General features: G+C 40.6%; 1 protein-coding gene across 1 annotated transcript in view; it reads right to left on the bottom strand.

The window, feature by feature from the left end:
* The window catches only part of sema3aa (sema domain, immunoglobulin domain (Ig), short basic domain, secreted, (semaphorin) 3Aa), a 44,474-nt gene extending 31,848 nt beyond the window's left edge, over nucleotides 1-12,626 (bottom strand). Inside the window, exon 1 of the mRNA XM_079817898.1 lies at nucleotides 11,916-12,626. Within this exon, the coding sequence (XP_079674024.1) occupies nucleotides 11,916-12,027 (112 nt within the window). The 5' untranslated portion in view covers nucleotides 12,028-12,626. The remainder of the gene's footprint in view (nucleotides 1-11,915) is intronic.
* Nucleotides 12,627-14,058: the final 1,432 nt, after the last annotated feature.

Here is a 14,058-nt window from a genome sequence, read left to right as displayed (position 1 = left end):
AAAGTAAAACTTACAACTTTAAACTTAAATGTAATACATGCTATGCTGACAATAATATACAATATTATTCCAAGCAAACTAGTTAAATATACATATACATACACCGATCAGGCATAACATTATGACCATAATATTGTGTTGGTTCCCCTTTTGCTGCCAAAACAGCTTGATTGGATTGAGATCTGGGGAATTTGGCCAACCTTCGCTCCCCACGTGCATCAATGAGCCTTGGCCGCCCATGACCCTGTCGCCGGTTCACCACTGTTCCTTCCTTGGACCACGTTTGATAGATACTGACCACTGCAGACCAGGAACACCCCACAAGAGCTGCAGTTTTGGAGATGCTCTGACCCAGTCATCTAGCCGTCACAATTTGGCCCTTGTCAAACTCGCTCAAATCCTTACGTTTGCCAATTTATTTCTGCTTCTAATACATCAACTTTCAGAACAAAATGTTCACTTGCTGCCTAATATATCCCACCCACTAACAGGTGCCATGATGAAGAGATAATCAGTGATATTCACTTCACCTGTCATCACCTGGTCATCATAATGTTATGCCTGATCGCCTAAATATGCCTAAATATATATATATTTAGGGATGTGTCACCTAAATGTTCAACTGATAGATTAGTGAGGTCAGTTTATATTCAAGACAAGCATGTCCAACATTACACATATGACTTAAGAGAGAACCAACCTGTGTTGGTTAAGGAGGCAAAAACGAGTAGGAAAACAAATAATACACAAAGTCTAAAGGCTTCAAAGCAGTTTTGGACTTTGGTGAGGGTGTATAGTTATGCATCTCTGCATCTGTGAGTCTAGGTGTGTGTACTGTATTTGAGGGATGAGAAAATGTGTGTGTGTGCATGCTGCTGCCACTGTGCTTTAGCTCTGCCTCAGGCTACCAGCCGCCCCAGGAGAGCGAGGGAAGTGAGGAAAGAAGGAATAAAAAGTGAAAGAGTGCTGCAGATGGTTTTGGGCGCTACCTGTTTATTTAAGCCAGAACAATGGCGTGCTTCAAAACACACGTCGTTGATCTTGACACGGTTTTGGCAAAAGTTCTCCTTTCTCTCTGTTCTCTCAATGGGCTAAGTGTGTGGTTCGGTCTTGTCGGTTTTGTGCTTGAAAGAACCTAGATTTTAGAAACAGAGATTTGCTTAACACGCCGTTTCGCATATTGCTTTAAGCTCTGGGATATGAATACGCCTGTAGTTTCGCTTCATTTTAACTTGCTCTCGCATGCAACCGGTTGCAGGTTTTGGTAAGTTGCCTCGGTAAGCATGCTGGATCTTGGCCTGTGAGAGCTCAGTCTGCTCGATTGACAGCTAGTGAAGGGCTGCCGAGAGCAAACCGACACCCGCGGGCCAATATTTGATTCCTGTGACACCAACAGGAAACATAATCGCTGTGTCGAATCTCTTTATGCACATTAGTTTTAATAAAAGACGCCTCTGTACGAACTGATGATTTATGTCACAGACAACTGCCTCGAATTTCCATGAACAAAGCCAAACGGTGAGGAAAAGACGGATGTCTGCCACACGTGGCAATTATAAAGATGGATTTGTTTAGCTTAAAGGAATAACTTACCCAAAAATGAAAACGGTGTCATTATTTACTCACCATCATGTCCTTCCAAAACCATGTGAATTTTTAAAGAATTTCTTGGCGACTCTTTTCTTTGTGAATGAGGACTGGGATTGTAAATCTCGAAGAAGACAAAAAGCAGGCGACTCCTACATGAAATTCTGAAGGCTTATGAAGTCATAAGTTACTTTTGCATGAGGCACAGCCCGAAATGTATTTACTTTATTCACTAAAAAATCTTGACACACTATCCTTAGCGTGTTCATGAGAGTTTAATGTACATTCTTTCCAATTCATTCATTTATCAGATTCACAAAACCAGTCTGATTCATTCACTCCCTGATTTAAAGGGTTAGTTCACCCAAAAATGAAAATTATATCATTAATTACTCGCGCTCATGTTGTTCCAAACCCGTAAGAATTTCGTTTTTCTTCGGAACACAAATAAAGATCTTTTCAAAATGAAATTTGAGAGCTTTCTTTCCCTCCATTTTGGGAATTTCCCGACACTTTGACGGTTCAAAAAGTTAATAAAGAGATCATAAAGCTAATCTATATGAATTGAGCGGTTTAGTCCAAATTTTCTGAAGAGACTTGATCGCTTTATTTGACGAATAGATTGAATTTAGGCTTTTATTCACATATTTTATTCACATTACACAAAGTTTTGTACGACTTCATAAAGTTCACACAGACTTGGAATAAAGTGTCATGACTTTTAGAACACTTTTATGGTGCTATTTTTAAAGATTGAAAGCTTTCATTTATATTAATTTAATAATAAAAAAAACATATTCTATTCAAAATCTCTCTTTTTATCTTCCACAAAAGAAAACAAAATAATCATACAGGACTGGAACGACATTAAGGTGAGAAAATAATGACTAATGATCTTCATTTTTCTGTGAACCATCCCTTTAAAACTATCCATATTGTGGTTATAAAAATTAAGCTCTTCCAAAATACAAGTGGTCTAATTAAACGGAATTCATTTTGAGCTTAAAAACATAAGCATTTAGCACTAAAAATGTATATTTCACATTGTCGGAGGTGTTACATTTATGCACGTTCATGATTTCTTCTGTTCTGTTCAGTCTAAGTCTAAAAGAATGTCAATGTGTGCCACAAAAAAGCCAACATCCTTGCTGATCTCCTCCATTGTAGACTGCAACACAGAATTTGAGCGCGACCGCATGAGATTCCTGTGTTGCCCTGTTCCACAGAGAGAGGGGAGAGTATGTGGAACCGTTTAATTACCCCTGAATCTGCTCGCGACATGACGGGTGAACCGCAGAGTCTGTTTGAAATTGGCCTCTGGCCACAGACCGTGCAGAGAAAGCACAATCCACTCTCCACAGCTCCAGATGACATACAAAACACAGCGCATGTACACAGAGTGAGAGTGACAGCCAAAGATAATGTGACAGTGAAATAAATAGCCGAGAGAGGAGTTTGACAAGAGGGAAAGCATGAGGCAAAGCGCTGAAAGATAACTCGCATACGGATCTTTTATTTACCTCTAGTCTTCGTAAAGGTGATGTAATTTTTTACATTATAAAATTCTTACTCCATTTGTAGGTTGATTCTGAATATCGACAGAAACTGACAGAAATATGCGACTAAAATGGACACATTTGCGACAAAATGTGGGAAAATATAGTGTCAAGCTTTGTGTTTTGTCTAAATGCAGTTTTGTTTAATAACTTCTTGTTAGAATATACAAAGCGTGAGCCGTGATGTCCGATTTGCGAACAAGTGACTCTTATGAACTGATTCTTTTTAATGAGTCAGTTAAAAAAATGATTCACAAAACAGCTTCAAACTCGCTCATAGGTTGGTTTGAATCAGACTCAGTCAGAGATGTTGCTAGAGTTCACAACTTACTCCTTCACTGAACCACAAGTCATTTTTCGGTTATGGAAAGGATCCGGAAACCTTTTCTGTGATAGGTTTGTTTACTTTAGGTTTGCGAGATCTATCCGTCTATTTATGACTGGTTGTTAATAAGACAACATGTAAATATGTGGCACAAATTATTCTGACAGCAATCAATTGGAACAAGTTTATAGTTTATAGACTGTTAAAATAAATATAATAGTTAAAAGTTCTTCTAAACTACCACCGACTGATTCTGGAAATTGACATAAAAAAATCGTAGGAGTGTATATACACTATATTGCCAATAGTTTTGGGACGTCTGCCTTTACATGCACATGAACTTTAATGACATCCCATTCTTAATCCGTAGGGTTTAATATGGAGTTAGCACATCCTTTGCAGCTATAACAGCTTCAATTCTTCTGGGAAGGCTTTCCACAAGGTTTAGGAGTGTGTTTATGGGAATTTTTGACCATGCTTCTACAAGCGCATTTGTGAGGTCAGGCACTGATGTTGGACGAGAAGGCCTGGCTCGCAGTCTCAGCTCTAATTCATCCCAAAGGTGTTCTATCGGGTTGAGGTCAGGACTCTGTGCAGGCCAGTCAAGTTCCTCCACACCAAACTCGCTCATCCATGTCTTTATGGACCTTGCTTTGTGCACTGGTGTGCAGTCATGTTAGAACATGAAGGGGCCATCCCTAAACTGTTCCCACAAAGTTGGGAGCATGAAATTGTCCAAAACGTCTTGGTATGCGGAAACATTAAGAGTTCCTTTCAGTGGAACTAAGGGGCCAAGCCCAACCTGAAAAAAAAAACTCCACACCATGATCCCCCCTCCACCAAAGTTTACACTTGTCACAATGCAGTCTGGCAAGTACCGTTCTCCTGGCAACCACCAAACCCAGACTCGTCCATCAGATTGCCAGACAGAGAAGCGTGATTCGTCACTTTAGAGAACACGTCTCCACTGCTCTAGAGTCCAGTGGCGGCGTGCTTTACACCACTGCATCCAATGCTTTGCATTGCACTTGATGTAAGGCTTGAATGCAGCTGCTCGGCCATGGAAACCCATTCCATGAATCTCTCTACACACTGTTCTCGAGGTAATCTGAAGGCCACACAAAGTTTGGATATCTGTTGCTATTGACTGCAGAAAGTTGGAATATTTAGTAGTGAGGAAATTTCACAAATTGAAACCTATCATGTTACCACGCTTGAATTCACTGAGCTCCTGAGAGCGACCCATTCTTTCACAAATGTTATTTATATATATAGATATAGTCTGGAGCATTGACAAGCAAACGCACAGACTCGCGCACAAGCAAACAAGCATTCACACACTAATACACTAATACAATCACTCAAGTCATACGAAATTTGACTCGTCTGGAAATGCTTGTCAAAGGACACCATTGAAATTCAATAACAGGTGCACTACTTCCCAACACACTACACTCAGTATCTAGTCAGTAATCTAATACACAGCATATGACACACAGGTGTAAACACACACACACACACACACACACACACACACACACACACACACACACACACTGCATCTGAATAATCAAACACACTCCTTATTAATAAATCTGTGTTATGAAGTGGAAACTAAATGTGCAAATCCCTCAGCCAAGTGGGTGTTGAGAGTCATTAAAGGAGTCTAACATCTAATATGGCCAACAGAAGGTCCACAGAAGACTGAACACAACAGGATGTGATATGTAAAAAGGTCAATAAGGATGAAGCCTTTTCACTGACACAGAGTAAATAATTCATTCAGCAGAAAGACTTCAGGTGACCTTCGAGTTCTTTACAGCGGTCTGGACAGAAGGAAAGAGCAAAATAGAGCGAGAGAGTGAATGAGAGGAAGGATATGAACTATAAGTGAAAAACACAATCATAGATAGGCAGCAACTTTTAACAGTAACAAGCTACTTTTTACAACGAGCAGCGGAGCATAACGAAATTTATATATGCCCGGTTTCACAATCAAGGCTTAAGTCTAGTCCCAGACTAAAATGAATGTTTGAGCTGTTTTAACTTAAAGCAACTTGCACTAGCATATCTTAAAATATGTCAGTGCCATTGTTTTGTCTCGAGATGTACATCAGTAATGTTTTTTTCTAAGGCATGTTCCTAAAAGCTACTTAAATGTCCTAATTGAACGAATGCCTAATCCTGGCTTAATCTAAACCCTGTCTGTGAAACCGGGTCATAGCACAGTTTTTTTGTTTTTCTTCACTTTTACAATTGAGGTAATAATCAAATGTGTTTGGCTAAAACGTGCCTCTCTCTTATAATGTGTCTCTCTATTATACTGAGCTTTGGGAAGTCCAGTTCATTTTAGTGAATCAATTCGGACGTTTCACACTGCAACACTGTGTGTGTGTGTGTGTGTGTGTAATATGTGTATAATATAAATGTAATACGTGTAATATAATATATTATTTAAAGTTAATTGATGGAGTAATATTGTTATACAATTTATAAATATATAAATAATATAACATCATTTTTATTAAAATATTATATAGTTTAGCTGTAACTTAAGTAGCCTAATACTACAGTTTAAAGGTAGCTTCATCATGTAAAAATGAAAGAGAGAAAGAGAGAGAAATTTACTTCTGGTGAAGAGGGCTAAAAGAGACAGGCAAGAGATGGATGCAGATGAGGCCGTGAGAGAAAGACAAACCAGCATCATTCCCAGCCTCTCCATATAATCATTCCCATCCAGCCCAAAATCCTGGCTCGACGCCAGCTTGCACTTCACCCGGCAGCCAGCGAACAGCCCGCTATTATAGGATGCCTCCAGTCTGCGTCCAGTGCGGTCGGGCGCGGAGTGTCTATTTCTGAAGATTTAGGCTGAATTCCGACGACTCGCAGTCTCTCGTCGTCCCAGTGTCGCCCATCCCAATCAATCCCAGGAGGCCATGGGGCAGGGTAATGAAATGGGAAGCCTGGTAATTATGCGGTAGTGAGTAATTATCAGGTTGTTTCACAAGCACTTTAAAGTCCCTGATGCCCCATTTTATCAGCGTGTGACGGCGGGACGGCCTTTTTTATAAAGGGACCCCCCTATCAGAGGCGAGAGCCCACACGTTGCCACCTGCAGGGGGCAGTGTCTTCATATGCACCGACCACCTCCACCCTAATCTGGCATCTCGGATGGTATTTATGCAGGGTTTTGGGCACACATGGGCCCTGTAACCCACCACTAATCCTATAGTGTGAATTCACAACCTCGTAACCACAAGTCTGAGATCCGAAAGGCAACCCGACAGCATCTGACAAGCATGTGAAGGCCTATCCCACAAGCCTCCTCAAGTACTGACAGATGAACGGCCGCTGATAGCCATGACAAGAGCAATTTTCACCAACGCTAGTTTAAAACATACGAGGGGAATAGAGTGAAGACATAGCTCTGGTATAATTACAGGGAGGGGAAACGAAGAGGAAAATCAATCACACGGCCATCATTTAACAACTGAGATGGATCTCTCCGTCTGTGATCGTCCGACTGGCCTCCCCGGAGGCGGCATGACTGCAAGCGGCCCTGAATTGCAAACTCTGTGTGCAACTCATGATAAATCTGTGTGTGAGAAAGCGATATCCGTCCCCCTTTCTCGGCGCTCGCTCAAGTGTGCGTCTCTGGAGAGCATGTCTGCGCGTTTATTTGGCTTAATTACTATGCTGCATTCACAGGGGGAGTGAGAATGAATGACACTTCACTTAACGACTATCCTCTCCTGGCCAACTACTGTCTGCCCACCGCCTTCATTAAAACAGCCACTCTCTTCCCTTCCCGCTCCCTCTTTGCCACTCTTCCTCCATCCTTTCCTCTCTTCCTCTCTCTCGTTTTAACACTCAGACACTGTGTGGGTGTGAACAGCGATCTGTCATACTGCAGAGCATCAAAAGAGCCATCAAGCACCTGTGGACTATGTCTCTCCGTTACTCACACACACACACACACACACACACACACACACGCACACACCTCTATCACCATGGCCAGGTGTCTAATTATCTAAGCCTGCCTCCATTCTCACACATCTTGCTGGCCAAAAACACATCAGACACATTTTCTGTCTCACACACACACAAACACAGACACACACACAAACTTGTCTGGTTCACTAATTTTGTGGGGACTCTACATAGACGTAATGGTTTTTATACTGTACAAACTGTATATTCTGTCCCCTTACACTAACCCTACCCCTAAATATACCCATCACACAAAACTTTCTGCATTTTTACATTTTCAAAAACACTCATTCTGTATGATTTTTGTTTCCTCATGGGGACCTCAATGTAGGTCCCCACGGTGACATGAGTCCCCATGAGTCATGTGTGCATTCAGGTTGAAGTCCCCACCAGAATAGAAAAACATGAACACAGTTCATGTTTTATGGGGACTTTCCATTGACGTAATTTTTTTTCATTGTCAAAAAACATCACATAGTATGATTTACAAGACCAAAAATGTCCCCATAAGAACAAAGATTTCGTATATGTCCATTTTTGTGGGGAGATTTTGCTCTCATAAAGTAGGGTATACCTGGGCCACACACACGCATAATGTCTCACTCACAATTATCCAATAACAAAACAACTTAGGCCATGTCCACACTAATACGTTTTCGTTTGAAAACGTATATTTTTCTCTCCGTTTTGGCTTTCCATCCACACTGAGACAGCGTTTTAAGTCAACGAAAACAAAGCTTTGTGAAAACGCTCTCCAAAGCGGATACATTTTAAACACTGTCTCCGTGTTGTAGTGTGGACTGTGAAAACGGAGGTATTTGACGCATGTTTAGTCATGTGACACATATTGTACCAATAGATATTCATGTTTATATCGCTATTGTGCCTGTTATGTATAAAATATGTTACTTGGCGCACTCTTCATATCACAGTCCTGCAAAGATGACACAAAATTTACTCGCAATTGCTGTCCTGTGGCAAAACATGACAGCAGTTGTGTTTTAGACCAAACATATAATGGTGAGTGAGTGCGACCTGGATGCATCAATGAAAGGTGAGATATTTTGCTTAATGAAATAATCCTGCCAGAAGAATTGCGTGATAACATGATAACGTCTTGTTCTATCTGTCATCTCGGTGAGCTTTTATGAGGTTTAACTATAGATTGTAAAAAAATATGGACGTAGTGTCCGTGATGTCACCCATAGGATTTTGTAGAGCCGTTTTGAAGCGCAAAGTAGGGTCGAGCTGGCCGTTGCCATCTTGTCAGCGCGTCATCGCGCGTCACTCCTGGATAACAGAACATGGGCAAAGAGGCGGGACGTGGGTGGAGCTGAGGTGACGCAATGACTAACAGACAGCAGATAAATGGCTATCCACCTGTCACTCAAAGTGGCCACGCCTTTAATTATGCAGGACTTTAAAGCTTTATATAATGTAAACGAATGAGTTATTAAAAAATTCACCCCCCTCACAGTTGTCATGAAGGGCAAAATTAGCCGTATAGACCAAAACCACAATTTGTACCAGGCTGTAAACATGTGTTTTTCTGCTGTAAAGTTGGGCATTTTAACACGGAGCTCAATGAGATTCTGCTCCCTTCTGGAGCCTGTAGCTCCCTAGTGGCCAGTCGATGAATTGCAGTTTAAGTCACTTCCGTATTGGCTTCAAGAGAAACTGCGGGAGGTTGCCGCTTGGGTTTAAAGGATGCACAGTAAGGTGAATTTAGCGTTATCCGACGTTTCAGTGTGGACAAGAAACGTTTGGAAAATGCTTGATAACGCTAGTGTGGTCGGAGAGCATTTTAAAATGAAAACGGCGTTTTCAAATGTATCCGGATTAATGTAGACGTAGCCTTATTGTACAATATACGGAGCGAATAAGTCAACTATATGTTTGTTTTTTTACTGATACTGATCTTCATATTATATAAACTTTAATTTGTACTCAATATTTATTTACTCAAAACTCACAAAACAGACATTTTAAACTATTCATTGACAAGTCACCAGATTTTGAAATTGTCATGAGGTGGAATGATGACTAATGAATGATACTACTCGTCATAGCTTTGTGTATTTACTATTTATGTATACTTTTTGTTGCTTAGACAGTATCCGTAGCTCAAATGACATCTTAACCTGAATGAAATACCTAACACTGTTTTCCTAACCAGGCATAAAGCAATAATTGACAAGTGATAAAAGTTATCTTTTTGTCCGTAGCTAACGACAAGCGACAGGACATTTTGTCCAATGTTTAGTCATGAATTTCTGAGTAGCTGCCCTGTTCATATAGAAATATCAGTGGTCCAAAATCCTGTTCCACAACTGTTCATTAAACTTCAATCATCGTCTATCGTCACACAGCATTTTCACAATCATTGCGAACGTCTGGTTTGCATAACAGGATTCAAGATTGAGAGAGAGAGAGAGAGAGAGAGAGAGAGAGAGAGAGAGAGAGAGAGAGAGAGAGAGAGAGAGAGAGAGAGAGAGAGAGAGAGAAAACATTTACCCAATGGGGACCAATTTGACATTCCGAATTTATTTTGTGTATGCCAATGTCTTAGCAGTGCCACCTCTGTTTTTTTATTTATTAATCTGTCAATCAAACTAAATCCAAATCCATTACGACATACGAAAGACTCTAACATGAATCAGAGAAAACATAGCCATAAAGTGCACAGGTGGCATAAGTTTGGAAAGCATTGTAATGACGCAATGCAAGACTGTTTTCCCACAATGCTTTGGGCCATCCAAGCACAACAGTATTAACTCAGAGAGGCAAGTGATTGATCACAGGTGGACCTGCATCTTTTTTATATTTAAGTCCTCTTAAAGTTAAACAGCAGATGCTGATGCTCAGAGCAACAATTGGTTTCTTAAATCCTCTCTCTCTCCATTCTGCATACTCTCTCTCTCTCTCCTTCTTAACAACACATTCTCAGGCAAAAAATAAATCGTCTTTTTCACTCCTCCTTCATTCTCTGTCTCTATAAAAGAAATGAGAGGGCGTTAAACGGACCCTGGTGGGGTAAACCCATGCCACACACACAGAGACCTTACAATCAACACACCAGAAGCACAGATTCACCGACAGAACAGAAGGCTATATTTACCAAATGAAGGAGAGAGATCACCGCCACACACTGATGCGTATACTTTTGGTCATGTTCCTGAACAAAGAACCACAGCAAGCCCGCTAAGCTTACATTAAAAAGGGAAACAGCCCAAAATATGGCAAAAATGTTGCCGCTTATTTCCGTGAGAGATGAAAGCTCAGGGTTACAAAGAGGCTGCTATAGTCTGGATCTCTCCGCTGTCTCCTATAAAATAGCACAGCCCGGAGAATAACATGCTTGCCGCTACCACCATTCACGCATAGCGGCCAGCATCACCAGAGCCTTCAAATGCAACACACAGTACAGTAAGAGAGAATCATGCTTTAAAATATACAATGTGTGCGAGTATGAGTATGCATGTGTCCACATGCCAATATAAGAGTGTAGATTGTGACAAAGCTAGTCAATGCATTTGTGACACATTTGTGGCATGTGTTTATTAACACCAAATAATGTTCCACTTGTTCCTCCTTTTCTTTTGAAAAGCCAAAATTCTGGGTTTACAATGAGCAACTTACAATAGAAACGGGGCCAATCCATGAGCTTTAAAGTATAGCCACAAAACATAACATAAACAATACAAATCATGTTAACATGATTTTCAGTGTGAAAACTCTTAGTAGTCTTTTCTGTGTAGTTACATCTAATTTTACAACTTTGTTGCCATGACGATAGAATGCAATAAATCCTAAAATGACAGCTTTACAGTTCAAATAATACAGGAGCTTTTATATATAATTATATAAATTAGAAGCTTTAAAATCCTCCAAAAATTGGCCCCATTCACTTAACACTGTAAGTGCTTCACTTTAACCTTGTTTTATTCTTTGTTTCTTCCCCAAAGGAAACTCAAAATAATGTTTTAGTGCTAATCTACACACTGTCGACTGAGTTTAACTTGTACTGAACCCACTATACTTTAAAGGATTTCTGTAAAATCAATTAGGAGGAAAGAGAAATTAGATTGCTGGCCACAATTGCAGAGTCATTACCCACGATACCTCATTCAGAGTTCACAAACCATAAGACAGGGTACCAGAGTTTAGAGCTATAGGACAGTGCACTGGAAGAATTATGTAGAAGAGCCAATACATGCAGAAACACCACATGGAAACAATCTGTCAGTGCAAAATGAGAATAAATCCTATGCAAGAGTGAGAGAGACTAGACAGGAATTAAACAGCCATGACTGAAGAAAGTCAAATATATATAATGATATAAACACAAAAAAAGATTATGTTTGAGAGTACACTTAGGTATAAGATGGGTAATAAGAATAAAAAAAGGTTTGTGTGCATTACGAAATAGTGATGGGTCTGGTTGCAAAACTTACCCTTGTAAGAGAGCTTGAGTCTGGGCACATTCTCTTTGGTGTGCTGGGGCGCAACTCTTCCAGGTAAAGCCACCCCACACAACAGCAGAAAAATCCCAACTAGGTAATCCATGGTGCTGGAGCGCTGGCCTCCAGCCCAGGGGGGCTTGTAGCCCACAGTGCCCAGAGCAAAGTGCTTCCCTCTGGGATAGCCGAGATCTCCGGGGTCCCTCCTTACTTCAAAAGATCCAGTGGCTGGAGCTTCTCCCCAAGGAGGCAATCCGAAATCAGATCCCAAGCGAGACAGGAGACGGGGGTTCACATGGCTCCATGTGGGGGGCGTTTCACCGGTTGTGGGGGTAAAGGTGTACTCCTCTGGGATGCGTTCTCGGACACCGGTGGGGAGGACCGAAGAGTGGGATTCTGTGTTTGTGGGAGAGGTAGAGTTTCAGTAAGGGATCCGGCAGACCCTCTCTCCGCTCTGGCTTCGCGCGCACACACTCTCACACACACTCTCACAGACTGCTTCTGCTTGTGTCCACGGCTCAGCCTGAATGAGAGGGAGAGAGAGAAGTACACCATCCACCGGAGCGCATGAGGGGAGGGAAGGAGAGGGAAGGAGGGAGGGGGAGCAGCTGAAGGGGGAGGAGGGGGTTGAACGAGGGAGCGGAGCTGAAAGGAGAGGTATGCGAAAGACTCTTCTGCAAAGGTTTGCCTGCTCTGTCTGTGTCTGTGTCCTTCTTTTCTGCATTGCTTATATGCTGCACCTTCAATGCATTGTCTTCCCAGCTGCTCTCTCCTTTTTGGCTTTCTGACAGACCTTCATATTTCATCACATTCCTAGCCTCTAAAATATTCCTGTCCGTACAGTATGTTTGCCTAGATTTTGAAGTGTTTTTGAGAACAAAATTAAATATTAATAAAGTAAAATAATGCTAAATAAAAATATATAAAAGATTAGATATACCTAGATTCATAAGGTTTGGGTAATATAGTTTACATAAATATTAGTAAAATAGCGATGAATAAAATCTATCTATCTATCTATCTATCTATCTATCTATCTATCTATCTATCTATCTATCTATCTATCTATCTATCTATCTATCTATCTATCTATCTATCTATCTATCTATCTATCTATCTATCTATCTATCTATCTATCTATCTATCTATCTATCTGTCTGTCTATCTGTCTGTCTGTCTGTCTGTCTGTCTGTCTGTCTATTTGTCTGTCTGTCTGTCTGTCTGTCTATCTATCTGTATATCTATCTGCTATCTATCTATCTGTCTGTCTGTCTATCTATCTATCTGCTATCTATCTATCTGTCTGTCTGTCTCTGTCTGTCTGTCTGTCTATCTATCTGTCTGTATATCATCTATCTATTTGTCTGTCTGTCTGTCTGTCTGTATATCATCTGTCTATCTATTTGTCTGTCTGTCTGTCTGTCTGTCTGTCTGTCTATCTATCTATTTATCTATCCATCTATCTATCTGTCTGTCTGTCTGTCTATCTATCTATCTATCTATCAGTCTGTCTGTCTGTCTGTCTGTCTGTCTGTCTGTCTGTCTGTCTGTCTGTCTGTCTGTCTGTCTGTCTGTCTGTCTGTCTGTCTGTCTGTCTGTCTGTCTGTCTGTCTGTCTGTCTGTCTGTCTGTCTGTCTGTCTGTCTGTCTGTCTATCTATCTATCTATCTATCTATCTATCTATCTATCTATCTATCTATCTATCTGCTGCCTGTCTATCTATCTACCTACCGTCTGTCTGTCTGTCTGTCTGTCTGTCTGTCTGTCTGTCTGTCTGTCTGTCTGTCTGTCTGTCTGTCTGTCTGTCTGTCTGTCTGTCTATCTATCTATCTATCTATCTATCTATCTATTAGTATTTGAGCACTAATATTAAATTAAAATATCCATATATCATCTGTCTATCAGATTTAAGTAATAATGAGTAATAATGTAAATATCAATAGAATAAAATAATCAAGATGAATTAATAAATCCTCTGCTATTTTAAGGCGTTTCTCTTTTTTGTCATTGGGAGAAATACGTTCCTCTTTGGTGTCCATAAACCAACGTCAGCCTTTCTACTAAAATATGAGGCAAGTAAATCAGATGTATTGATAATCCTGGAAAACAAATCAAAAGTGAAACATCGAGCCAGTCTA

This window comes from Gobio gobio (genome assembly GCF_949357685.1).
Source record: "Gobio gobio genome assembly, chromosome: 5".
Taxonomy (NCBI): Eukaryota; Metazoa; Chordata; class Actinopteri; order Cypriniformes; family Gobionidae; genus Gobio; species Gobio gobio.
This window is presented reverse-complemented; position numbering and strand designations above follow the sequence as displayed.